Source organism: Nansenia antarctica (assembly GCF_963989245.1).
Source record: "Nansenia antarctica genome assembly, chromosome: 4".
NCBI lineage: Eukaryota > Metazoa > Chordata > Actinopteri > Argentiniformes > Microstomatidae > Nansenia > Nansenia antarctica.
The window spans coordinates 76437263-76464681 of record NC_137689.1 but is presented as its reverse complement, the minus strand read 5'-3'; the positions used below and the strand labels follow the sequence as shown (position 1 = coordinate 76464681).

The window sequence follows — 27419 nt, the reverse complement described above, 5'->3', positions numbered from 1 at the left end:
CAACCCAATGAGCTCCGAGCAGCGGGGCAGGTTCAGGGGTCCTCCTGCACGGTGACACGTCCCCACCCAACCCTGTTACCCATCTGGTACTCTCAGGTCTGTCTCTCATCTGGTTACGTGTCTGGACGGACTGGGAGAGGAGCTGCAGTAACAGGGGGAGAGAGGCATATATATCTATACATCTCTGTCTCTGATCCCCGCGAGCTGCTGCGGTACAGCATGGAGCCAGGTAGGCTGGTGTGTGTGTGTGTGTGTGTGTGTGTGTGTGTGTGTGTGTGTGTGTGTGTGTGTGTGTGTGTGAGTGTGAGTGTGAGTGTGAGTGTGTGTGTGTGTGTGTGTGTTTGTGTGTGTGTGTGCATGGAGGCAGGTAGGCTGCTGTGTGTGTGTGTGTGAGTGTGTGTGTGTGTGTGTGTGTGTGTGTGTGCATGGAGGCAGGTAGGCTGGTGTGTGTGTGTGTGTTTGTGTGTGTGTGTGTGTTTGTGTGTGTTTGTGTGTGTGTACGTGCATGGAGGCAGGTAGGCTGGTGTGTGTGTGTGTGTGTGTGTGTGTGTGTGTGTGTACGTGCATGGAGCCAGGTAGGCTACTGTGTGTGTGTGTGTGTGTGTGTGTGTGTGTGTGTGTGTGTGCATGGAGGCAGGTAGGCTACAGTAGATCTGGTGTGTGTGTGTGTGTGTACATGGAGGCAGGTAGGCTACAGTAGATCTGGTGTGTGTGTGTGGGCTACAGTAGGGCCGATGTGTGTATGTGTGTGTGTGTGTGTGTGTGTGTGTGTGTGTGTGTGTGTTATTGATGTTTTGTAACCAGTGTGGACATTGGCCAGCTCTGTTTTTTTGTTTGTTCCATCGTCACGTAGCTCAGACCTCTGGATGACACATTGATTACCACATGCAAATACTCTGTGACTGCGTCGTAGTGATTGAAGTGCAGTTTATTACATCAATATGCAACATACAGCCTAATGAAGTCCAGTGCAGCAGTACTAGGCTACTAGTGGCTCATATCAGCTACCTGGATACACATCTTGTTGATATCTATGAGCAGGAGACCAAAGGTAGAGAGTTAGCATTAGCATGGTTATCTTCTCTTCTCTTCCAGGAGCGCCGTACGTCGATGAATCCTCGGGACAGGGAGACCCCGGAGACCCCGCTGTGGGCTGTGAGGAGGAGGAGGAGGAGGAGGAGGAGGAGGAGGAGGAGGAGGAGGAGGAGGAGGGGACCCCAGAGCAGCAGGGAACACCTGTAGCAGAGGAGCCGGCGGAGAGAAGGATGAAGGAGGAGAGCAGCAAGGAGGAGAGCAGCAAGGAGGAGAGCAGCAAGGAGGAGAGCAGGAAGGAGGAGAGCAGCAAGGAGGAGAGCAGCAAGGAGGAGAGCAGCAAGGAGGAGAGCAGCAAGGAGGAGAGCAGCAAGGAGGAGAGCAGCAGGATGAAGCGTCTGTTGGGGTTCCAGAGGGAGGACGTTTCCTCCTGGTCCGGTCTGGTCCGTCTGCTGAACCGGCCCACCGACCCCGCCTCCCTGGGGATCTTCCGCTTCCTGTTCGGTGAGGCGGCTGCCTGCCACCCCCCTCCCCCTCCCCCTGCCCCCCCTCCCCCCCCTCCCCCCCACCTCCCCCTGCCCCCCTCTCCCCCTGCCCCCCCTCCCCCTGCCCCCCACCTCCCCCTGCCCCCCTCTCCCCCTGCCCCCCCTCCCCCTGCCCCCCCTCCCCCTCCCCCTGCCCCCCTCTCCCCCTGCCCCCCCTCCCCCTCCCCCTGCCCCCCCTCCCCCTGCCCCACCTCCCCCTCCCCCTGCCCCCCACCTCCCCCTCCCCCTGCCCCCCACCTCCCCCTCCCCCTGCCCCCCACCTCCCCCTGCCCCCCTCTCCCCCTGCCCCCCCCCCCCCTGCAGCTCAGAGACCCTCGGACCAGATGTTTACATATGAGTGAGCTGAAAGATTAGACGCTAAATCTGTCTGTGTGTCCACCCCCCCGCTGCCCCCACCCCACCCCCTTCTCTGCCTCCTGTCTGTCTGTGTGTCCACCCCGCCCCCTTCTCTGCCTCCTGTGTGTGTGTCCACCCCGCCCCCTTCTCTGCCTCCTGTCTGTGTGTCTGTCCACCCCACCCCCTTCTCTGCCTCCTGTCTGTGTGTGTGTCCACCCCTCCTTCCCCCCCCCCCCCCCCACCTGTTTTTGTCTCCCCCCCCCCCACCTGTCTGCCACCCCCCCCCCCCCCCCCCAGGTATGCTGATGGCCCTGGATGTGACCCAGGAGCGAGGGCTCAGCCACCTGGACTACAGGTACCTGGACGGAGCCCCCGTCTGCCGCTTCCCCCTCTTCAACTTCCTGACGCCCCTCCCTCTGGACTGGATGTACCTGGTCTACGTGGTTATGTTCTCAGGTCAGACTCGGCTACGTTTACATCAGGGTTGCTAGGCTACAGAGAGTAGGCAGGGTATCCGCGGTGTCTTGAAAAGTATTAAAAGTTGATAAATCAATTTTGGGAAAATCAAGACCCTTAATAAGTATTAAAAAGTCTTATCACGATTTTATGAGGTCTTGAATTTTGTAGATATTTTTCTGAATTAGACTCTGTCCAAAGAGTTTGAGTCCTAAAAACTTTTAGTAAAAGTTCGTGAATTTATTAGTTTTATTAAAAAACAAAGATGAACCGGAAATCGTGTTGTATGATAGTGGTCTAGTCTATTGCAAACTGAAACTGTTAAGTTAAAGGTGTCACTGATGTAAACGGTTACAGCTCGAAGTGGCGGTGAGGTCTGGAAAAATATTGACACAGTCTTTAAAAAGTCTTAGAAAGGCGTTGAAATTAACCTCAAGATTCCTGTATATACCCTGTACATGTTTGGCATTTAGCAGACACCTTATTCCAAAGCGACTTACAATCGATACATTTGACTAAGCAAGTGAATCATCAATCCACCAGTCGTAGCAGGAAGAGTAATCCAGCTCAGGCCCGGGGCCATTGGCAGTCTCTGTGATAGAAGGAAAAAGCTAAAAAAAATAATATAGAAACTGGAGAAACAGAGAAACAGTACAAGGGGGGCAATAGACGTTTTAGGGGACACAGTAGAGGGGAAAAGCGGGTGTCTCAGGAGACGCAGTGCTGGGGGGCAGTAGAAGTCTCAGGAGGAGCAGTTAAGGTGTAACCTGAAGAGATGGAGGTCTTCAGTCTCCGATGGAAGATGAGTAGTGACTGCAGTTCTGGGGGAGCCAGTGTAGTGAAGAGACGTGATCGGGCAGAGTGACTGCCGTGTTGGCGTAGAGGTGGTGGGGCCAGTCGGCCAGCAGAGGTGGAGGAGCGGAGTGAACGGGCTGAAGTTTGGGGGGTTACCATTTCCTTCAGGTAGGCAGGGACTGTCCCTTTAACTGCCTGGTAGGCAAGCACCAGGGTCTTGAATCTGATGCGAGCTGCTATCGGGAGCCAGTGCAGGGTGCGAAGGAGGGGGGTGACATGAGAGTATTTGGGGAGGTTGAACACCAGACGGGCAGCAGCGTTCTGGATGAGCTGCAGAGGTCTGATGGGGGAGGCGGGGAGCCCGGCCAGGAGTATGTTGCAGTAGTCAAGGCGGGAGATGACCAGTGCCTGGGTCAGGAGTTGCCCTGCTTCTCTGGTGAGGAATGGTCGTATCCTTCTGATGTTGTAAAGGAAGAATCTGCAGGAGCGAGCTGTCGCTGCGATGTTCTTTGCACAGGATAGTTGGTTGTCCAGGATCACTCCAAGGTTCTTGGCTGTCTGGGAGGGGGTTACAGTAGAGTTCTCCACTGTAATGGAGAAGTCTTGGAGAGGGCAGGCTTTCCCGGGGATGAAGAGTAACTCAGTCTTGTTAAGGTTGAGCTTGAGATGGTGGGCTGACATTAATGTTGAAATGTCAGTGAGACATGCAGAGACACGTGTTGCCACATGTAGGTCAGAGGGGGGAAGCTTGAGCAGAGTGGAGGGCCTCCGTGACAGCAAGGAGAGCAGTCTCAGTGGAGCGCCCAGCCTTGAAGCCGGATTCATGGGGTCTAATAGTAGTAGCAGTAGTAGTCTGATAGTCAGTCAGTTGTTTAGATGCAGCATGTTCAAGGGTTTTGGAAGGGAAGGAGAGAAGGGATACCGGTCTGTAGTTGTGGACAGATGACGGGTCAAGGGTTGGTTTCTTGAGGAGAGGCTTGACTCTGGCTGCCGGGACCGATCCTGTGGATAGGGAGGAGTTGATTACGGTGGAGAGGTAAGGAAGGATGTCGGAAGAAATGGATTGGAGAAGAGGGGAGGGGATGGGATCGAGAGGGCAGGTGGTTGCCCGCTTTACATTAAAAAAAAACAGACAAGCACTGCATCTTTCCTGACCGCGGGTGTTTTCCATGGTGACAGGCGCCGTGGGCATCATGCTGGGGTGTTTCTACCGCCTGTCTTGCCTCATGTTCACCTGCTCCTACTGGTACGTCTTCCTGCTGGACAAGACCGCCTGGAACAACCACAGCTACCTGTACGGCCTGGTGGGGTTCCTGCTCTGCACCATGGACGCCAACAGATACTGGTGAGGAGGGGGCGGGGGGTGGGGGGGGGGACAGATACTGGTGAGGGGGGGGGAGACAGATACTGGTGAGGGGGGGTTTGTGGAGTGTGTGTAGTGTGTGTAGTGTGTGCCTGGTCTCATGTGTGTGTGTGTGTGTGTGTGTGCAGGTCAGTAGACGGGCTACTGAACCCCAGGAAGAGAAACGCCCAGGTGCCCCTCTGGAACTACACCCTCCTGAGGACACAGGTCAGCGTACTACCCTGCTCCCCTACCTAGGGTCTGCTGTACTACTGTACTACTGTACTACCCTACCTAGGGTTTATCTACCAAGGGTTTAGCCCAGAGAAACAGTGTCTTCTCTACTCTATCATCGATCTGTTAAATCTACCAGAGGGACAGTGGGGTGTGTGTATGTGGGTACTATCATGACAGAGTGTGTGTGTGTGTGTGTGTGTGTGAAGTTCTAGAAGTTGGCTGCACCTTTGACCATAGCCTAGAGGAAGCCTTTTTAACCAAAATCTTAAAATACCAACAGCTGGAGGAGGCCATATCACAACTGGGCTACAGATGTCAACTTTTAGTTTTCATATTTGGCAGCCTGGGCCATGTCCATAAGTCTGTTGTTAGAGGCCTTCAGATGGCTGGTCTATCTAAGAGAAGGGCCAAACAGTTAGCAAAATATTGCTCAGTATCCGCTGTTATTGGTAGCCGCTCAATATGGAGAAGGCAGTGCTTCCTGTACCCATGAGCGGGATACTGTCTGTCTTACAGTACTGATACTGTATCTGTCAATCCACTGGTATCATCTGGTGTGAATAACATCCTGTGTGTGGCAGAACTGGTTGTTGGCTCAGCATTACTGTAACAGATTGTTTACATGATATCAAAATGCACTGATAGTATTTATGTCCTTTAGAATTGTACATGTATGTGGACATAAATAAAACATTTAAAATGTGTGTGTGTGTGTGTGTCTGGCAGATCTTCATCGTGTACTTCATAGCTGGAATCAAGAAGCTGGATGGAGACTGGGTGCAGGGCTACTCCATGAACTACCTGGCCCACCACTGGCTGTTTGACCCCTTTAAGTAAGTGTGTGTAAGCGTGTAAGGGTAGGTGTGTAAGCATGTAAGGCTAGGTGTGTAAGCGTGTAAGGGTAGGTGTGTAAGTGTGTAAGGGTAGGTATGTAAGTGTGTAAGGGTAGGTATGTAAGTGTGTAAGGGTAGGTGTGTAAGTGTGTAAGGGTAGGTATGTAAGTGTGTAAGGGTAGGTGTGTAAGTGTGTAAGGGTAGGTATGTAAGCGTGTAAGGGTAGGTGTGTAAGCGTGTAAGGGTAGGTGTGTAAGCGTGTAAGGGTAGGTGTGTAAGTGTGTAAGGGTAGGTATGTAAGTGTGTAAGGGTAGGTATGTAAGTGTGTAAGGGTAGGTGTGTAAGTGTGTAAGGGTAGGTATGTAAGCGTGTAAGGGTAGGTGTGTAAGCATGTAAGGGTAGGTGTGTAAGCGTGTAAGGGTAGGTGTGTAAGCGTGTAAGGCTAGGTGTGTAAGTGTGTAAGGGTAGGTATGTAAGCGTGTAAGGCTAGGTGTGTAAGCGTGTAAGGGTAGGTGTGTAAGCATGTAAGGGTAGGTGTGTAAGCGTGTAAGGGTAGGTGTGTAAGTGTGTAAGGGTAGGTGTGTAAGCGTGTAAGGGTAGGTGTGTAAGCATGTAAGGCTAGGTGTGTAAGCGTGTAAGGGTAGGTGTGTAAGTGTGTAAGGGTAGGTATGTAAGTGTGTAAGGGTAGGTATGTAAGTGTGTAAGGGTAGGTGTGTAAGTGTGTAAGGGTAGGTATGTAAGCGTGTAAGGGTAGGTGTGTAAGCGTGTAAGGGTAGGTGTGTAAGCATGTAAGGGTAGGTGTGTAAGCGTGTAAGGGTAGGTGTGTAAGCGTGTAAGGCTAGGTGTGTAAGTGTGTAAGGGTAGGTATGTAAGCGTGTAAGGCTAGGTGTGTAAGCGTGTAAGGGTAGGTGTGTAAGCATGTAAGGGTAGGTGTGTAAGCGTGTAAGGGTAGGTGTGTAAGCGTGTAAGGGTAGGTGTGTAAGCGTGTAAGGCTAGGTGTGTAAGCGTGTAAGGGTAGGTGTGTAAGCGTGTAAGGGTAGGTGTGTAAGCGTGTAAGGGTAGGTGTGTAAGGGTGTAAGGGTAGGTGTGTAAGCGTGTAAGGGTAGGTATGTAAGCGTGTAAGGCTAGGTGTGTAGTTGTACAGTTGTAGAATGAAAGTCTCGGTCGAAACATTTAAAAAACTGCTCCAGACTGTCCTGTACAGACAGGCTAACCCCAAAGGCCTGTCTGTCTTTCTGTGTCTCTTGTTATTATTTGTGGTACACTTGTTATTTGTTTCTTGTTTTTATTTTCACTTGTTTACCTATCTCTTTTAACCTGCTATTACTTCTGCTCTTTAATGATGTTGTTATAGCCTATGTAAAGCACTTTGTGACCGCTGGTCTGTGATAGGGGCTATAGAACTAAGCCTGCCTTCCTGCTGGTCTGTGATAGGGCCAATTCGGTTGTTAAGTCGTGACGTGTTTCCGGGTCCAAAGTTGGCTGAGGCGCTCTCTTCGAAATGCCGCAATAATAATAATAATTCATTATATTTGTATAGCGCTTTTCCGAGGCTCAAATACCCTGACAATATGGAGAAAACGGGAAAGTGCTGTGTCCCTTGTTGTATGAATAGATCCGAGTCTAAAAAACGATTAAACTGTCATTCTACCGCTGTAGTACACTGGTACTCTGGTGCGGAGAATTTCTGGTTTGGACCCGGAAATTGCAAAACGTCACGTTTGACGTCAGACTTAACAACCGGATAGAACTAAGCCTGCCTTCCCTCCTCCCTGCGTGGTGCAGGCTGGTTCTGCCAGTGGAGGTGGTGAACGTGCTGGTGGTCCACGGGGGCGGCCTGGCTCTGGACCTGTCCGCCGGGTACCTGCTGTTCTTCGACGCCACGCGGCCGGCCGGCATCCTGTTCGTCACGTACTTCCACTCCATGAACTCCCAGCTGTTCAGCATCGGTGAGAGGGCCTGTGTGTGTGTGTGTGTGTCGGGGGGGGCGTGTGCGTGTGCGCGTGTGCGCGTGAGTGCGTCTGTGTGTGTTCAGCATCGACCAGAGAGCCTCTCAAGGCCTGTTTGTTTGTATAAAGAACCTCCGTTCATGTTAATCCATAACCAGCTATTGAGCTGCTGTCTGCTGCCTCTGTCCCACTCTACTCCTCTCCTCCCCTCCCCTTCCCCCTCCTCCTCTCCCCCCTTGCCCTCCCCTCCCCCCCCCCCTCCCCTCCCCTCCCCCTCCCCTTCCCCTCCTCTCCTCAGGGATGTTTGCCTACACCATGCTGGCCACCAGTCCTCTGTTCTGTTACCCTGACTGGCCCCGCCGCTTCTTCGCCCGTTTCCCCCGGCGCCTCGGCGTGGTGCTCCCCTTCACGGCTCCTCCCCCTCAGCCCAGCACTTCCTGTGTCTACCCCGAGAACCCCCAGGAGCCCCGGGACCCCCAGGGCGCCCCCCCCCCCCTCGGTGAACAAGGCCAGCAAGCCCAGGCGAAGACACAGGCTGGCGGCTCTCTTCACGCTACTCTACGTGGCCGAGCAGTTCTTCCTGCCCTACTCCCACTTCATCACCCAGGTACGGGTTGCTACCGCGGTTACCGTGACGACGGCTACCGTGACCACGGTTACAGATCTGTTCGTCTTTTCCGTACGTTGAGTGAGGACACTCAGGTCCCCCTCAGCAAGGCGGCCATTTCCTTTTCCCTTTCCTTTGTTTCCTCTTCCTGCTGCAGAAGGTTTGTAGAAGGTGTTTAGAAGCACTGCTGTCAGCAGAAATTATTTTCCAACCCCCGCCGATTACCAGACGGATAATTGCTCAATCAGTGTCAACACAGCAAACAGACAGCAAACAGACAGCAAACAGCAGCAAACAGACAGCAAACAGCAGCAAACAGACAGCAAACAGACAGCAAACAGACAGCAAACAGCAGCAAACAGACAGCAAACAGCAGCAAACAGACAGCAAACAGACAGCAAACAGACAGCAAACAGCAGCAAACAGACAGCAAACAGACAGCAAACAGCAGCAAACAGACAGCAAACAGACAGCAAACAGCAGCAAACAGACAGCAAACAGACAGCAAACAGCAGCAAACAGCAGCAAACAGCAGCAAACAGACAGCAAACAGACAGCAAACAGCAGCAAACAGACAGCAAACAGCAGCAAACAGACAGCAAACAGACAGCAAACAGCAGCTCAGATAATCTGTTTCAGCAGAACGGAGAAGTGAGGAAGATGGCTTAACAGTAGAACTAGAATAGTCTTCACAATGGGAAGCTGCTACTTACACACAATGACCACTGGTTGGCCGTCTTGTAAATTAGCCTGCCCAGGTTAACGGTGTGTGTGTTTCCAGGGCTACAACAACTGGACCATAATATTGTTTATTTATATATATATATATATATATATATATATGTTACAGGGTTATAACAACTGGACCAGCGGGCTGTATGGGTTAGGGTTATATATATATTGTGTGTGTGTATAACAGGGTTATATATATGTACAGTATATACAGTATATATGTTACAGGGTTATAACAACTGGACCAGCGGGCTGTATGGATACTCCTGGGACATGATGGTTCACTCCCGTAGCCACCAGCACGTCAAGATCACCTACAGAGACGGCAGGACGGGGGAGGTGGGCTACCTCAACCCTGGGGTGAGTCAAGGGGGGGGGGGGGGGGGGGTAAGGCCAGTCTTAATCTATGTTTATGAGAATATAAGACTAGTCTAAGGCCTAGACCAGTCTTAATCTATGTTTATGAGAATATAAGCAGACGTGCACATAACTGGTGCGCCAGTGCGCATGCGTCGCCAAAATGCATGCTGCGCTGCAAATCAGCCGCATGAAGGCGCTCTTGCGCACCAACAGCTCTTTTTTTTTTTTTTTTTTTTTTTGTGGAAAAGTTGATTTCAGTGTTTACAGAACAGAGCAGTGCTTAAAGAGATGTCCGTTTATATCAGTGTGTTTAAAGAACAGACATTCAGTTAGTGCTTAAAGAGATGTCAGTTTATTTCAGTGTGTTTAAAGAACAGACATTCAGTTAGTGCTTAAAGAGATGTCAGTTGATTTCATTGTGTTTAAAGGAGTCGGACAGACTTTCATTCTTAAAGAGCAGTCATTTGATTTTGCATTTGTTTCTTTTGTTTTGCACACAATAATTTGGTCGTTCATCTTTATTTATGAATAAATGTCGTTTTGCTAATAATATATCCATGTATCCCTTTTTTATCCATCCTGTGGGACGGGTCGTGACTCGCGAGCTCGGGGAGCACCAAGCAGCATCCCTAGGTGCTCCTCTGAGCACTGGCCCCAAAAAGTTATGTGCACCCCTGAATATAAGCCTAGTCTAAGGCCTAGACCAGTCTTAATCTATGTTTATGAGAATATAAGACTAGTCTAAGGCTTAGACCAGTCTTAATCTATGTTTATGAGAATATAAGCCTAGTCTAAGGCTTAGACCAGTCCTAATCTGTGTTTATGTACCTGTCCTCCAGGTATTCACCCAGAGCCGGCGGTGGAAGGACCACGGGGACATGCTGAAGCAGTACGCCACCTGCCTGCACCGCCACCTGCCCCACTACAACATCTCCGACCCGCAGATCTACTTTGACGTCTGGGTGTCCATCAACGACCGCTTCCAGCAGAGGTACGAGGCTAATAAATAACCCAGTAAACACAGAGGCTAATAACAACCCAGTAAACAAATACTTCAAAAGACGTCCTCAGGGAAGCCGGACTGTGGGTTCAGATGACGTCTTTAGGACGTCTTATGGACTACAGAATCGTCTTAAGACGTCCTAGAAAGACGTCATCTGAACCCACATTCCGGCTTCCCTGAGGACGTCTTTTGGACTCTGTGTTTACTGGGAATCGTGTACGGTATTTCAACTCTTGTCCAACAAAAATATGAATACACACTGTTGGGGTGTTCTCCTTTTTATTTATTTTTAAATGGGCAAGACACTGAGCCCCAAATTGCTCCCAGTGAGCGGGCCGGCTTCTTGCATGGCAGCTTGTCGCCATTGGTGTGTGAATGTGTGTGTGAATGGGTGAATGAGAGGCTGTTGTAAAGCGCTCTGGAATAAGGTGCTATATAAGTCAGTCTGTATAAGTCAGTCTGTATAAGTCATCTATATAAGTCAGTCTATATAAGTCAGTCTATATAAGTCAGTCTGTATAAGTCATCTATATAAGTCAGCCTATATAAGTCAGTCTATATAAGTCAGTCTATATAAGTCATCTATATAAGTCATCTATATAAGTCAGTCTATATAAGTCAGTCTATATAAGTCATCTATATAAGTCAGTCTATATAAGTCATCTATATAAGTCATCTATATAAGTCAGTCCATTTACCAGTATATCTAATCTTCTTTAATCTGGTACCTGACCCGGCGTTCTCCAGGATCTTTGACCCGCGCGTGGACATCGTCACGGCGGACTGGTCGCCGTTCCGTCCGAACCCGTGGCTGATGCCTCTGCTGGTGGACCTCTCTCCCTGGAGGAGCAAGTTCCAGGAGATTGAGGGCAGCCTGGACAACCAGACGGAGATCGTCTTCATCGCAGACTTCCCAGGTACAAAGTCTTCCCTCCTTCCTTCCCTCCCTCCTTCCTTCCCTCCTTCCTTCCCTCCTTCCTTCCCTCCTTCCTTCTCTCCTTCCTTTGCTTCAGCGGGTCGTTTCGTTGAGGGGCGATGAACGCAGTGATCCTTCCTGTTCTACCTCCCCCAGCCTCCCCTGGTGTTCTACCTCCCCCAGCCTCCCCTGGTGTTCTACCTCCCCCAGCCTCCCCTGGTGTTCTACCTCCACCAGCCTCCCCTGGTGTTCTACCTCCCCCAGCCTCCCCTGGTGTTCTACCTCCCCCAGCCTCCCCTGGTGTTCTACCTCCACCAGCCTCCCCTGGTGTTCTACCTCCCCCAGCCTCCCCTGGTGTTCTACCTCCCCCAGCCTCCCCTGGTGTTCTACCTCCCCCAGCCTCCCCTGGTGTTCTACCTCCCCCAGCCTCCCCTGGTGTTCTACCTCCACCAGCCTCCCCTGGTGTTCTACCTCCCCCAGCCTCCCCTGGTGTTCTACCTCCCCCAGCCTCCCCTGGTGTTCTACCTCCCCCAGCCTCCCCCAGCTGACCCATGTCTCCCTCAGGTCTGCACCTGGAGAACTTCGTCAGTGAGGACCTGGGGAACACCAGCGTCCAGGTGCTGCAGGGGGAGGTGAGGGTGGAGGTGGTGGAGGAGCAGAGGAACTACACCCTACACCCGGGGGAGCAGATGAAGGTAAGGGGTGAGGAGAGGAGGGGGGGAGAGGAGAGGAGAGGTGGGGAGGGGAGGGGGAGGGTGGAGGTGGGGAGGGGAGGGGAGGTGAGGGTGGAGGTGGTGGAGGAGCAGAGGAACTACACCCTACACCCGGGGGAGCAGATGAAGGTAAGGGGTGAGGAGAGGAGGGTGGGGGGGGAGGAGAGGAGGGGAGGGGAGGAGAGGAGGGGAGGTGAGGAGGGGGTGAGGAGGGGAGGGGAGGAGGGGAGGACTGGAGGGGAGGGGAGGAGAGGGTGAGGAGGGGAGGGGGGGTGAGGAGGGGAGGGGAGGGGAGGGGGGGGTGAGGAGGGGAGGGGAGGGGAGGGTGGAGGGGAGGGGAGGGGGGGGTGAGGAGGGGAGGGGAGGGGAGGGTGGAGGTGGTGGGGAAGCAGATGAAGGTACCTCCTTTCTTTTTTTTAACCTTTATTTAACCAGGTAAGACAGTTAAGAACAGATTCTTATTTACAAAGCCGACCTGGCAAGAGGCCCAGTCTTCTGAGGGGGGAGGGGCTTAGTAGGGGGTCAAAGAAATACCAAAGTTAAAACACATTAAACATGACAAACAAACAGAGCAGAGAGCAGGAACAGTTACAAGCCAAGAGGACAAATCAGACCAACGAACAACCAACAGCAGGGGACAGGAGACAGGGGACAGGGGACAGGCGACAGGGGACAGGGGACAGGCGACAGGCGACAGGGGACAGGGGACAGGCGACAGGGGACAGGGGACAGGGGACAGGGGACAGGGGACAGGCGACAGGGGACGGGTCCTAGCTTAGAGACAGTTGCACGTGTCACCCTGCACTCACACAGCTCTAGTCTGGCCATGACCGTGGACTAAACATGAGGCTCACACATTCCACTTACAGCGGGGGGGGGTCCCAGAGTCAATGAGAGGCAGGGGGCTTGTTTGTGAGGCCCACTGGTCATCCCTGTGTGTGTGTGTGTGTGTGTGTGTGTGTGTGTGTGTGTGTGTGTGTAGCTGCCAGCGGGGGCGTACCACAAGGTGTACACGGTGTCGCCCGGCCCGTCCTGCTACATGTACGTGTACGTCAACACCACCGAGGCGGCGCTGCAGAACAACTTCACCTCCCTGCTCGACCTGCAGGAACGCGTACGCAACGGCACAGGTAGGGAGGGAGGGGGGGGGGGGGAGGGGGGAGGGAGGGAGAGAGAGGGAGGGAGGGAGGGAGGGAGGGAGAGGGAGGGAGGGAGGGAGGGAGGGAGGGAGAGACGGAGGAAGGAAGAGAGGGAGGGAGGGAGAGAGAGAGGAAGGAAGGAAGGGAGAGAGAGACAGACAGAGACAGACAGACAGACAGAGAGAGAGAGACAGACAGACAGACAGAGACCTTACATCACCTTACCCACCCTGTCTCACCTCCCAGAGACGGAGCCCCTCCCCCCAGAGCTGCAGCCAATCATCAGCGGGGTGGATGAGGAGGGGGAGGGGCAGGTGCTGGACCCCGTGGTCAGGCTGTTCCTGAGGCGCCAACGCCGTCTGAAGGAGGTGAAGAAACGCAGGGAGGCCGGCGTGATGGAGAGAATACACCGCTTCTCTGTGAAGAAGTACTACCTGCTGAGGAGAGGGTGAGGAGGGGAGGGGACGACGACGACGACGACTTGGTAGCAGTGCGGGATTATTCACCCAATCCATTGCGTATTTGCAGTGTTTTGGCTCGACTAGCGAGTTTGTGTCGTGATTCTCAACAACGTTGAAACGTAGTTCCGAACATTTTGATTGGTTGCCGACATGCGGACCAAATGATCAGACTGGGTCACATTATGTGACACGTTCTAGTGTTTTGGTCCGCATATCGGCAACCAATCAAAATGTTCGGACTTTTCTTTTGAAACACGGAACTACGTTATTCTGACAAGTCTCGGAGAGACTTATAAAAAAGAAAATCCTCTTGCAAGACTTGTCCCAAACACAATAAACATAAAAACATATAAAAACATAACAAAACTGCCCCCCTTCCTTACAATATATCACAACATTTCTGAAATAGAATCTCTTTCTATAACTAAATATAACATAAATATCAATTGCAGAAAATTAAACTTCAGGCAGGGTTTTCCTTTAGGGAGGTTGGTGTAACACCCCCCTGGCCTCTGCTTTAGCGAGGTTGGTGTAACACCCCCCTGGTCCCCTGCAGGTTCCTGATGACGTCCATCGCGCTGCGTAACCTGGCGGTGGGGCTGCCGCCCCTGGATCAGCTGAGCAGGGAGGTCGCCTTCGCTAACCTGAAGGAGCCAGAGGCAGAGCAGCAGCTCTCAGACGAGCCTGGCCACGGAGAACTGTAGCCCTGCTAGCCTGGGTTGTGTGTGTGTGTGTGTGTGTGTGTGTGTGTATTCATCTCTAATTGAATGTGTTGGGTTGATGAGTGAGAATGTTGCTTCAGACTGTTACTACGCTGGTCCCACCCTGGTCCCAGAGTTTAGACTGGTCCCACCCTGGTCCCAGCGTTTCATTTCCACTGCGTTTTAACCGCCAGAGGAGACAAGGTTTACTCTTTCCATTCAGCAGCAGACGCCTCGATGCAAAGAGACTTACAATCATCTGTTCATCAGTCATCATAAAACTATCAGATTATCAAGCTATCTATGCTAGGACCAGGGTTAGGGTTAGGACCAGGGTTAGGGTTAGGACCAGGTCAGGGGACCAGCGGCGGAATGGAATTAATTCTGTAATTATTATTATTTTTGTAATAGCCTGAATATGACCTGACGCCCGGGCCTCGTTACTGATGGTGATTGGACATAAGCTACTTGGGTTTTACTGAACCACGACATTCCTATGTTGTGAAAGATGCTTTTGTTTTGTGAACGTTTTTATCCTGTTTGTGTTTAGTTATCCAGTGTTTAGGTAGATTCTAGACGATTCAAATGAATCTAATTTGCCGATATATCTATCTCTCTTTGCTTTAAGAAAACAAGTTTCACACATTTCAAAAGTATTTTTTTTCCAGAGATGGTTTCTCCACGATGTCAAAGAGAAATGTTGAAGCAGAACTTACAAACAAGCCTTGACCCTTAGAGGAGAGGACTTGACCCTCACACTGTCTCAGGAGAGGAGGACACGGAGGGTTTTGTTGTCAAGCCAACCAGCAGCGACCTGGTGGCCGTTTGTAAATGGAAATGGTTGGTACTTTTCTAATAAAGAGTGAAATAAAACAGCCTGTTCAGCATCATTACACACGAAGAGTCATCCTCCTTTCTGATAGGCTGGGGGATTATTTAAGACACATAACCTAACCAGGGCTTTTATGAAACACCCCAATCACATATAGTTCATATATACATGTCTGCTACTTCCCTTCATTACCTGAGAAATCAATTAAGGAGCCATAATAATAATAATAATTAGGGAAATGTCATGTTTTATTGCTGTCAATCATAATCATATTTACATATTACTGTGCCCTGCTTAAAGTGCTCCAGTACAACTGTACAGTGTCACGGGTGGGGTAGGAGGGTAGGAGGGTAGGGGGGGGTAGGAGGGGAGGGGGGGAGGGGGGTGGTGGGGTAGGAGGGTAGGGGGGTAGGAGGGTAGGGGGGTGGGGTAGGAGGGTAGGGGGGTAGGGGGGTAGGAGAGTAGGGGGGTAGGGGGGTGGGGTAGGAGGGTGGTCGGGGGGTAGGGTATGACAGCACGACATCCATACAGTGCCGTATAGGACATGAGAGGTTACACAAGCAGCTATATACACAAGGTCCATATACACACCACCATCACTTCATTCATTAAGAACAACATCATCATTTGATCTGGGTGGAGGAGGACAGTTATCTCCAGCTCCACTAACTCACTTTACATCCTTCACTTGAAGTGCAGTAGGTAGGGTCTGGTTAGGGTTAGGGTCTGGTTAGAGTTAGGGTCTGGGGTTAGTCTAGGGCTAGGCTTAATCTGTGCCGTGAACCAATCCCTAGAAGTTTACTTCTGTAGTGCTTTAGTCAAACCTGTGACTAGTGTGTTAATCACATGAACCACATGGCTTCACCAGTAAAGACCAACGAAGACAAGGCAGGTCAACATCAGCCATCTCATTACACACACAGAGACATCATATATATCTCTCTCACACACACACACACACAATAACAGATCAGTTTCCCTTTGTTTGTATTTCAGCTTTGACCCGTTAGACCAGCTAGTGTTACAGTCAGAGTTTTAGAGTTCAGTGTTGATCTGGACGTGTTTGTTTCACCTACAGATCTGAACAGATGGTTAGAGGTCTGGCCCTGGTTGGACTCCTAACGGCCAAGCTCCACCATGGCCATCGAGCGGTGCGTCTAATGTGCGTTGCGTCCGAAATTGGGATCAAATGCATTGTAATCAATGAAAGGTGCTCCACCTGCTGCGTAGCGTCGCGTCAGATGGCTGCGTCCAAAGTAGACTTTCAAAAAAGTTAGATTTTTGACGGTGGATGGACGCAGACGTCACAATGAGACGTCAATCACCGCACCTGTGGTGAACTCTTGTTGCAGGAATGGATACTCTATGTATCAGATGAATAAACGTTGGTATGATCATCATCTGACATGTCTGGAGTTTAGAATGATAATGTTCTATCTCCGTTTAGAATGATAAGGTTCTATCTCCGTTTAGAATGAGAAGGTTCTATCTCCGTTTAGAATGATAAGGTTCTATCTCCGTTTAGAATGATAAGGTTCTATCTCCGTTTAGAATGAGAAGGTTCTATCTCCGTTTAGAATGAGAAGGTTCTATCTCCGTTTAGAATGATAAGGTTCTATCTCCGTTTAGAATGATAAGGTTCTATCTCCGTTTAGAATGATAAGGTTCTATCTCCGTTTGTATGTAACTAGATTTATGGTTAAGGATAGGGTTAGATTTAAGGTTAGGGCAAGGTTTAGGATTAGTGGTTAGTTAGTTGAAATGTTGTTGACAGTTAGTTGAACTGAACTAGCAACTATCTATTTGGGAATATGTAGATAAAATATTACCCTGATTGGAAAATGTTCTGTATGATGTTGTTATTGTTGTGGACATAATTGCAGTCAAGGGTGAAATTATTCCTGTATACAAAAAATGCCAGTGGAGCTAGAGTAGAACGTTGACGTTGACGCAACGTTGACGCGACGCAGCAGGTGGAGCTTGGACAACGGGAAGTTGACGCAACGTCGATGGCGAGTTGACGCGACGCAGCAGGTGGAGCTTGAACGTAACACGGTAGTGTAATTAGATGCATGCTGAGTCTATAAGGTCCTCATAAGACTGAGTCTATAAGGTCCTCATAAGGCTGAGTCTATAAGGTCCTCATAAGGCTGAGTCTATAAGGTCCTCATAAGGCTGAGTCTATAAGGCCCTCATAAGACTGAGTCTATAAGGTCCTCATAAGACTGAGTCTATAAGGTCCTCATAAGGCTGAGTCTATACGGTCCTCATAAGGCTGAGTCTATAAGGTCCTCATAAGGCTGAGTCTATAAGGTCCTCATAAGGCTGAGTCTATAAGGTCCTCATAAGGCTGAGTCTATAAGGCCCTCATAAGACTGAGTCTATAAGGTCCTCATAAGGCTGAGTCTATAAGGTCCTCATAAGACTGAGTCTATAAGGTCCTCATAAGGCTGAGTCTATACGGTCCTCATAAGGCTGAGTCTATAAGGTCCTCATAAGGCTGAGTCTATAAGGTCCTCATAAGGCTGAGTCTATAAGGTCCTCATAAGGCTGAGTCTATAAGGCCCTCATAAGACTGAGTCTATAAGGTCCTCATAAGACTGAGTCTATAAGGTCCTCATAAGGCTGAGTCTATAAGGTCCTCATAAGGCTGAGTCTATAAGGTCCTCATAAGGCTGAGTCTATAAGGTCCTCATAAGGATCAGCCTATGCATACATCTGTAAATACAAATGTGTTATAATAACAACATTGATAGTGTTAACAACATTGATAGTGTTATAACATCATTGAGTGTTATAACATCATTGATAGTGTTATAACAACATTGGTGGTCACTAGGCCTCGTTCACCTTCCTGACATGTCACTGGTCACATGACAAAAAATCATGACACACACACACACACACACACACACACACACACACACACACACACACACCTCATATTAATGCACTGAGCCAGTTGAGTCTGTCTCACAAACTGTACAGTTCAGAATCATCCCTCTGTTCTCCTGGGTGTTCAGGAGCAGGGTCAGGGTCAGAGGTCAGGAGCAGGGTCAGGGTCAGGGTCAGGGGTCAGGAGCAGGGTCAGGGTCAGGGGTCAGGAGCAGGGTCAGGGCTGCAGGTCTACCTGGGCTGGAGGTCAGGGTAGAACACTCCGTGGATCACGCCCTCGATCACAACGTTTGCAAATGAATCTAGTGGAGCAAATCAACAACACACATGACAGTCTGGTCATCTGGTCCGCATGTCGGCAACCAATCAAAATGTTCAGACTTCTCTTTTGAAACACGGAACTACGTTTCAACTTTACATTGTTACCTAGTTAACTACAACACTACTTTACATTGTTACCTAGTTAACTAGAACACTACTTTACATTGTTACCTAGTTAACTAGAACACTACTTTACATTGTTACCTAGTTAACTAGAACACTACTTTACATTGTTACCGAGTTAACTACAACACTACTTTACATTGTTACCGAGTTAACTACAACACTACTTTACATTGTTACCTAGTCAACTACAACACTACTTTACATTGTTACCTAGTTAACTACAACACTACTTTACATTGTTAGCAGGCTCACAAAACAAGCTGTGTTAGTTGACTAGCGACGTGTCGTAGTTTTTTAACAACGTGGAAATGTATTCACATTATTCGAAAGAAAGGTCAGATCATAACATGACCGACATTGACCAAATGAGCAAAGCATTAGAACCTGACATATTTTGTTTAACAAAATGAGTTGATGAAATTAATTAATTGTACTGTCAATATTACTGTATATAAGATATATATATTATTATATTACCATGGGTAGATGGTAGGAGTAGTATAGGTATATTATATTACCATGGGTAGATGGTAGAGGTATTATAGGTATATTATATTACCATGGGTAGATGGGAGCAGGTACGGGTCTCTCAGGAACAGCAAGGCGGGCTGATGGGTCAGTTTACTAGAGACCAGAAAGGGGAGAGAGAGGTCAGGAGGTCATGGAGGAGAGAGGTCAGGAGGTCATGGAGGAGAGAGAGGTCAGAGGTCATCATCAGACACCCACCTGTCAACATCTTCATCAAGGTGTAACAGTCATTCATATGTTGACTTCTTATATTCATTGCACATTTACTGACTTTATATTCATGTACTTATACATTCATGCAGTCCCACCATGCACTGTCCATACAGTCAGTCCCACCATGCACTGTCCATACAGTCACTATTTCCCTCTGATTGGTGCCAAACTGCATTTCATTGTTTTGTCTTAGTACTTGTACTCTGTCAATGACAATACAGTTTAATGTAATGTAATGTAATGTAATGTAATGTAATGTAATGTAATTTAATTTAATGTAATGTAATGTAATGTAATGTAATGTAATTTAATGTAATGTAATGTAATGTAATGTAATGTAATGTAATGTAATCTGCAGTCACAGTGAGAACAGTCCAGTGTCAGCAGTGGGGTTGGGGTTGGGGTTGGGGACGTCACACACAGACTGTTGGACCAAATGAACCAATAGGACCAAAGTAGAGAAACGTGTCACACTGGAGAGAGTTCAGTAGGGCAACAAGCAGCTCAGACCTTCTTCTGGCAACACCATCTATCAACTTTTACACAGTCATAAAACTAAACAAAACTATCTAACTTTTACACAGTCATAAAACTAAACTAAACTATCTAACTTTTACACAGTCATAAAACTAAACAAAACTATCTAACTTTTACACAGTCATAAAACTAAACTAAACTATCTAACTTTTACACAGTCATAAAACGAAATAAACAAACCTTGATTCCTCAGATTCTGTTTCAAATGACCTTAACAGGAGAAAGAAGAGAGAATGTTTATAACCACAGAAATATCTTATTATCTATCTATCTATCTATATATCTATCTATCTATCTGTCTATCTATCTATCTATCTATCTATCTATCTATCTATCTATCTATCTATCTATCTATCTATCTATCTATCTATATATATATATCACTAGATATTATACCACACAATGAATTCAAATATCATTCAGCTCATGCAATGTCAAAGCCACTTAAATGTGAATGTCATTGAGAACAGGGTTCCCACACCTTCTGAAACATCAAATTCAAGCACCTTTCAAGGACTTTCAAGACTCAATTCCCTCAAATTCAGGGACCCAACACAGCATAGTCTGAGACAGATCTAGATGAGAATTTATATAAGAGGAACTATTCGCTCATAGACAACAATTAAGGAGAGAGGCTTGAACACTAGATGGTCTCTTGCCTTCTCTGTCACAGCACAGCAAAACAATATATTGTGAAATATGTGTAAAGTTAGTAAATAGAAAACTAGTAAATAGAGAGACTTATTTACTAGTTGACGAGCTAAGTAAAACATTTATTTATTTTTTATTTATTTTTGAGAGAGAGAGAGAGAGAGAGAGAGAGAGAGAGGGGAATTCAAACACTTTCAATGACCCATGTCTATTTTCACAAACTTTTAAGACCTTGATTTTTTCTGCTCAAATTCAAAAACTTTCAAGGATTTCAAGGACCCGTGGGAACCCTGTGAGAAGCTCTGTGCTGGAGGGAACAGCGGTATTCTAGCCTAGCTGGAGGGAACAGTAGAAATTCTAGCCTGGCTCCTTATAGCGTAGCGACGGTCAGAACCTCACCCACAACTTTCTGTTTTTGGCAACGACGGAAAATGGCGGATGTTGAGGAAATCCAGGAATATCTTTGGAAGGACGTCGTTCTCCATGATTACAGCCTGTCAGGAGACACAACAATGAGACTCAGGAGGGAGAGGGAGGCGTACACATCTAAGTGACCATTTGAAAGAAAAACGTTAAATTGATTTTAAAAATAGAAAAGAAAAGCAGAATAACAGGACATGATTATTGTGCGGTGGACAGAACGCTCTGTCTCTCACTGGTGCTTCCACCACTGTGGACCTGTAACCATGACAACCACAGGCCTTCTTGGTGCAGTATTGATATTGTGATTAGGGTATATAATATAATATTATAATAATAATAATAATAATAATAATAATAATAATACATTACACTTATGTAGCGCTTTTCTAGACACTCAAAGACGCTTTACAAACTGAAAAGGTCGAGTAGTAATAATAAAAAGAAACAAAAAGGTAAATAGAAGAAAGTATAGGGGCCTAATGAAGGTAGTGCTGGGGACACATGGGAAGGGGAGGGGGAGAGGGTTAACTGGTGAAGGCGAGCTTGAAGAGGTGGGTTTTGAGGGCCTGTTTAAATGTTGGGAGGGTGTTGGCCTGTCTGATGTGGTTGGGGAGGGCGTTCCAGAGGGACGGGGCTGCGGCTGAGAAGGTCCCATCACCCCAGGTCCCTATCACCCCCTATCACCCCAGGTCCCTATCACCCCAGGTCCCTATCACCCCAGGTCCTATCACCCCAGGTCCCTATCACCCCAGGTCCCTATCACCCCAGGTCCTATCACCCCAGGTCCCTATCACCCAAGGTCCCTATCACCCCAGGTCCTATCACCCCAGGTCCCTATCACCCCAGGTCCTATCACCCCAGGTCCCTATCACCCCAGGTCCCTATCACCCCAGGTCCCTATCACCCCAGGTCCCTATCACCCCATGTCCCTATCACCCCAGGTCCCTATCACCCCAGGTCCCTATCACCCCAGGTCTCTATCACCCCAGGTCCCTATCACCCCCTATCACCCCAGGTCCCTATCACCCCAGGTCCCTATCACCCCAGGTCCCTATCACCCCAGGTCCCTATCACCCCAGGTCCTATCACCCCAGGTCCCTATCACCCCCTATCACCCCAGGTCCCTATCACCCCAGGTCCCTATCACCCCAGGTCCCTATCACCCCAGGTCCCTATCACCCCAGGTCCCTATCACCCCAGGTCCTATCACCCCAGGTCCCTATCACCCCCTATCACCCCAGGTCCCTATCACCCCAGGTCCCTATCACCCCAGGTCCCTATCACCCCCTATCACCCCAGGTCCCTATCACCCCAGGTCCCTATCACCCCAGGTCCCTATCACCCCAGGTCCCTATCACCCCAGGTCCCTATCACCCCAGGTCCGGATATATAGTGACCATGTTACCTGCAGGTACATCTCAGCTCTGTGTTCTTACCTGCAGGTACATCTCCAGGCCGTGGCGTCTCTGCTCCAGCACCTTGGGGACCCAGTTCCTGACGTGCTTGGAGGGGATCTCCGGCAGCTTGATGCTCTTCTTCATCTGAGAGAAACGGCAGGAAACAAAATGGAGGACGGTTACAGGAAGCCCTGTAGATTAGGTTTGGTGGAAGAAGGGGAAACGCCCTCCTAGACCGTCCTTATCTGGCCTGTGGTGACTGGCACGGCTGAGTGTGTTTGTGGAGGAGGCAGGGACATCTCGCTGTTCTTTCTGTGGTCGTGTTGTTAGCTGTCTGTCTAGCTGTCTGTCTGTCTGTCTGTCTGTCTGTCTGTCGTGCCTTAGAGAAAACTAAAACTAAAACGGCGGCACACAACCTCACCATCTTATGCAGGGCGTGGAATTCACTGTAGCGCTTCTCCACAGTGTGCTGTCTGCCGTTCATCAGCACTTCAATCTTGAAAACCTGGAGACATAAAACACCTTTCTCAGTTGTACTGTAGGCCTGTTCCAACACTGTTCCAACACTGTTCCAACACTATTCCAACACTGTTCCAACACTATTCCAACACTGTTCCAACACTATTCCAACACTGTTCCAACACTATTCCAACACTGTTCCAACACTATTCCAACACTGTTCCAACACTGTTCCAACACTGTTCCAACACTATTCCAACACTGTTCCAACACTATTCCAACACTGTTCCAACACTGTTCCAACACTATTCCAACACTGTTCCAACACTGTTCCAACACTATTCCAACACTGTTCCAACACTGTTCCAACACTGTTCCAACACTATTCCAACACTATTCCAACACTGTTCCAACACTATTCCAACACTGTTCCAACACTGTTCCAACACTATTCCAACACTGTTCCAACACTGTTCCAACACTATTCCAACACTGTTCCAACACTATTCCAACACTATTCCAACACTGTTCCAACACTGTTCCAACACTATTCCAACACTGTTCCAACACTGTTCCAACACTATTCCAACACTATTCCAACACTGTTCCAACACTGTTCCAACACTATTCCAACACTGTTCCAACACTATTCCAACACTGTTCCAACACTATTCCAACACTGTTCCAACACTATTCCAACACTGTTCCAACACTGTTCCAACACTATTCCAACACTGTTCCAACACTGTTCCAACACTATTCCAACACTGTTCCAACACTATTCCAACACTATTCCAACACTGTTCCAACACTATTCCAACACTATTCCAACACTGTTCCAACACTATTCCAACACTGTTCCAACACTGTTCCAACACTATTCCAACACTATTCCAACACTGTTCCAACACTGTTCCAACACTATTCCAACACTGTTCCAACACTGTTCCAACACTATTCCAACACTGTTCCAACACTGTTCCAACACTATTCCAACACTGTTCCAACACTGTTCCAACACTGTTCCAACACTGTTCCAACACTATTCCAACACTATTCCAACACTATTCCAACACTGTTCCAACACTGTTCCAACACTGTTCCAACACTGTTCCAACACTGTTCCAACACTGTTCCAACACTATTCCAACACTATTCCAACACTGTTCCAACACTGTTCCAACACTGTTCCAACACTGTTCCAACACTGTTCCAACACTGTTCCAACACTATTCCAACACTATTCCAACACTATTCCAACACTATTCCAACACTATTCCAACACTGTTCCAACACTGTTCCAACACTATTCCAACACTGTTCCAACACTGTTCCAACACTGTTCCAACACTATTCCAACACTATTCCAACACTATTCCAACACTATTCAAACACTATTCCAACACTGTTCCAACACTGTTCCAACACTGTTCCAACACTGTTCCAACACTGTTCCAACACTATTCCAACACTATTCCAACACTATTCCAACACTATTCCAACACTGTTCCAACACTGTTCCAACACTGTTCCAACACTGTTCCAACACTATTCCAACACTGTTCCAACACTGTTCCAACACTGTTCCAACACTGTTCCAACACTATTCCAACACTATTCCAACACTATTCCAACACTATTCCAACACTATTCCAACACTTCACAGATGCAGCAGTCAGCGGTGAAGGAACTGTCTGCAGCTGCAAACATGTACAGTAAAATGAACGCAGGATTCAATCAAAGAGCACGTGAGATGAACATGTATCAATCCACAACGTCATCGATTGGTAAATGAAATCAAAGCACGCGACGCCGTGTTGACCAGAGGCTTGGCACGGTCCTGGCCAGGGTCACATCCTGGGTGCGTTCGTAAACTCGCTCTGCGAGCGCCGGGAGCGCACACTGGCTCCGACGTCATAAAGGGACCAAGTCATTTGATTGGACAAGAGGCGTTCCGTGAGTGCTGATCAGATTCCCAGAGCGTGTTTACGAACGCAGCCAGCCCCCTATGAAAGGGTTTGACAACAACATGAGTCAACCTTGTTCCTCCCGCTGGTAGACGAGTCACATAAACACAACTAGCAGACAAGACATGTCACCTCACTGAGGTCTCTAGCTACATCCAATAACATACAGATATATATATCTATCTAATCTATAGATATATCTATCTATCTATCTCTGTCAGGTCCATAAGCAGGTTGTTGGTGTGTAGCAGAGGGCAGATCTTACCGTGTAGCTGTCCTCTGAGCGGAACGACGGGATGGACACCCTGATGATGGGATGCATCTTAACTAAACCTCTTAGATCTGCATCTTAACTAAACCTCTTAGATCTGCATCTTAACTAAACCTCTTAGATCTGCATACAAACAACCTGAGCGTTAATGACTTCCTACCACATAAGGTTTGAGGTTTACAGACAAGTGACATGAGATACTTCTCGCTTTCAATGTATAAACACAACACTGACATCGACCCGAAGTCTCACTGCTGCCACCTACCGGCGCGGAGGAGAGATTGGACGTCTGCTCCTGTCACAGCCAATGAGATCACGCCCTGAGATCAACCAATGAGAACCACGCCCTGAGATCAACCAATGAGAACCACGCCCTGAGATCAACCCAATCAACCAATCAAACACACTGGCGTATCACACCACATGGCAGCTGCGTCAGCGTTTATTCAAGTAGATTTCCTGGACTATGTCAGATATGTATTGCAGTAATATGAGCTTCATGACATAAATATCAATCAACAGTTATAGGACAAAAAGAGTTTAACCAACTTACAAGCAGTTAATCACAAAACAAACGTACTTTTCAACGTGATGTGGAAGGTGTGTTCAGTTGTAGTGTTTCCTTCATTAGATCATGGTCAGGAGCGTTATTGTGCAGTAGCATACGGGCAGTATTACCTGATTTTCTCTCTGATTTATCTGAACTTATTCTCAGCCCCTCTATGGTTCATAGAATAAGACACTATTAAACTTTTGAGTTTAATAACAACAAGATGAAGTTTAGCGGAAATTAAAGCAAATGTAAATAATAGCGATGATAATAAGCAGAAAAGGTTGAGTATGATATAATGTCGGCTATGGCATCACACATCAAAAAGGCAATTGTGGGGGGGGAAAAAAAATCTCAATTTATAAACTGCTACATTTTTTCAAGCAAACTGAAGATGGATTCTGTGTTATCTAGTGTTGATTAGTGGCTGTAGCCTAATAGATATGTCCACTTGTTAATAGGCGACTTCTAATATGTGAGCTGAACTTCTGAAATGGCCCATATTTAAAACAGAGCAGAGTTCTACATTTATCAACTCTAAACGGATCATTCAATATTGTGTTACCTCCTCTGCACTTATATAGCTTTACAGGAACATGTATCACTTATATAGCTTTATAGGAACATGTACCACTTATATAGCTTTACAAGAACATGTATCACTTATAAAGCTTTACAAGAACATGTATCACTTATAAAGCTTTACAAGAACATGTATCACTTATATAGCTTTACAAGAACATGTATCACTTATATAGCTTTACAGGAACATGTACCACTTATAAAGCTTTACAAGAACATGTATCACTTATATAGCTTTACAAGAACATGTATCACTTATATAGCTTTACAGGAACATGTACCACTTATATAGCTTTACAAGAACATGTATCACTTATATAGCTTTACAGGAACATGTATCACTTATATAGCTTTACAGGAACATGTATCACTTATATAGCTTTACAAGAACATGTATCACTTATAAAGCTTTACAAGAACATGTATCACTTATAAAGCTTTACAAGAACATGTATCACTTATATAGCTTTACAGGAACATGTACCACTTATATAGCTTTACAAGAACATGTATCACTTATATAGCTTTACAGGAACATGTATCACTTATATAGCTTTACAGGAACATGTATCACTTATATAGCTTTACAAGAACATGTATCACTTATAAAGCTTTACAAGAACATGTATCACTTATAAAGCTTTACAAGAACATGTATCACTTATATAGCTTTACAGGAACATGTACCACTTATATAGCTTTACAAGAACATGTATCACTTATATAGCTTTACAAGAACATGTACCACTTATATAGCTTTACAAGAACATGTATCACTTATAAAGCTTTACAAGAACATGTATCACTTATATAGCTTTACAAGAACATGTATCACTTATATAGCTTTACAGGAACATGTACCACTTATATAGCTTTACAAGAACATGTATCACTTATATAGCTTTACAAGAACATGTACCACTTATATAGCTTTACAAGAACATGTATCACTTATATAGCTTTACAAGAACATGTATCACTTATATAGCTTTACAAGAACATGTATCACTTATATAGCTTTACAAGAACATGTACCACTTATATAGCTTTACAAGAACATGTACCACTTATATAGCTTTACAAGAACATGTATCACTTATATAGCTTTACAAGAACATGTACCACTTATATAGCTTTACAAGAACATGTATCACTTATAAAGCTTTACAAGAACATGTATCACTTATATAGCTTTACAAGAACATGTATCACTTATATAGCTTTACAAGAACATGTATCACTTATATAGCTTTACAAAAACATGTATCACTTATATAGCTTTACAAAAACATGTAGGCCTATCACTTAGGGACACTTTGAATCTCTGCACGTGACTTAATGTTGTCCTGGAAAATGACAAAGTCGTCTTGACAGCAGAACCATCCATAACTAGCTCCAGCTGTCGTAGGTAGTCTCATATCTTCACAGATCTGCTCCTCAGTGGTTGGGAGAATGACAGGCCTCTGTTAATAGCTGAGAAGTCAAATGGAAAAACACATTTAGTATTTAG

General features: G+C 47.3%; 2 protein-coding genes across 3 annotated transcripts; one reads left to right on the top strand and one right to left on the bottom strand.

Annotated features, from left to right (window-relative positions):
* The first annotated feature begins 161 nt into the window (after positions 1-161).
* On the top strand, positions 162-15058 carry ggcx (gamma-glutamyl carboxylase). Its single transcript, XM_080528371.1, is given in 17 exon segments — positions 162-229; positions 1096-1284; positions 1420-1536; positions 2211-2369; positions 4344-4509; positions 4656-4734; positions 5470-5576; positions 7362-7525; positions 7824-8013; positions 8015-8132; positions 9093-9224; positions 10064-10215; positions 10975-11144; positions 11708-11838; positions 12839-12986; positions 13242-13443; positions 14013-15058. Coding segments are annotated over 17 exon segments (2382 nt in total). The 5' UTR covers positions 162-219; the 3' UTR covers positions 14161-15058.
* Positions 15059-17582: 2524 nt separating this feature from the next.
* snx24 (sorting nexin 24) lies at positions 17583-24940 on the bottom strand. Of its 2 annotated transcripts, XM_080528289.1 has the most exons (7): positions 24772-24940; positions 22502-22585; positions 22120-22224; positions 20660-20754; positions 19790-19819; positions 18891-18955; positions 17583-18186 (listed from the first exon to the last, which is right to left on the bottom strand). In XM_080528289.1, the coding sequence occupies exons 1-7, from the start codon at positions 24826-24828 to the stop codon at positions 18116-18118; spliced, it is 507 nt and encodes a 168-aa protein (XP_080384415.1). In that variant the 5' UTR covers positions 24829-24940; the 3' UTR covers positions 17583-18115. The 2 variants fall into 2 exon arrangements, with proteins under 2 accessions (XP_080384415.1, XP_080384416.1); XM_080528290.1 differs by lacking the exon at positions 22502-22585.
* Positions 24941-27419: the final 2479 nt, after the last annotated feature.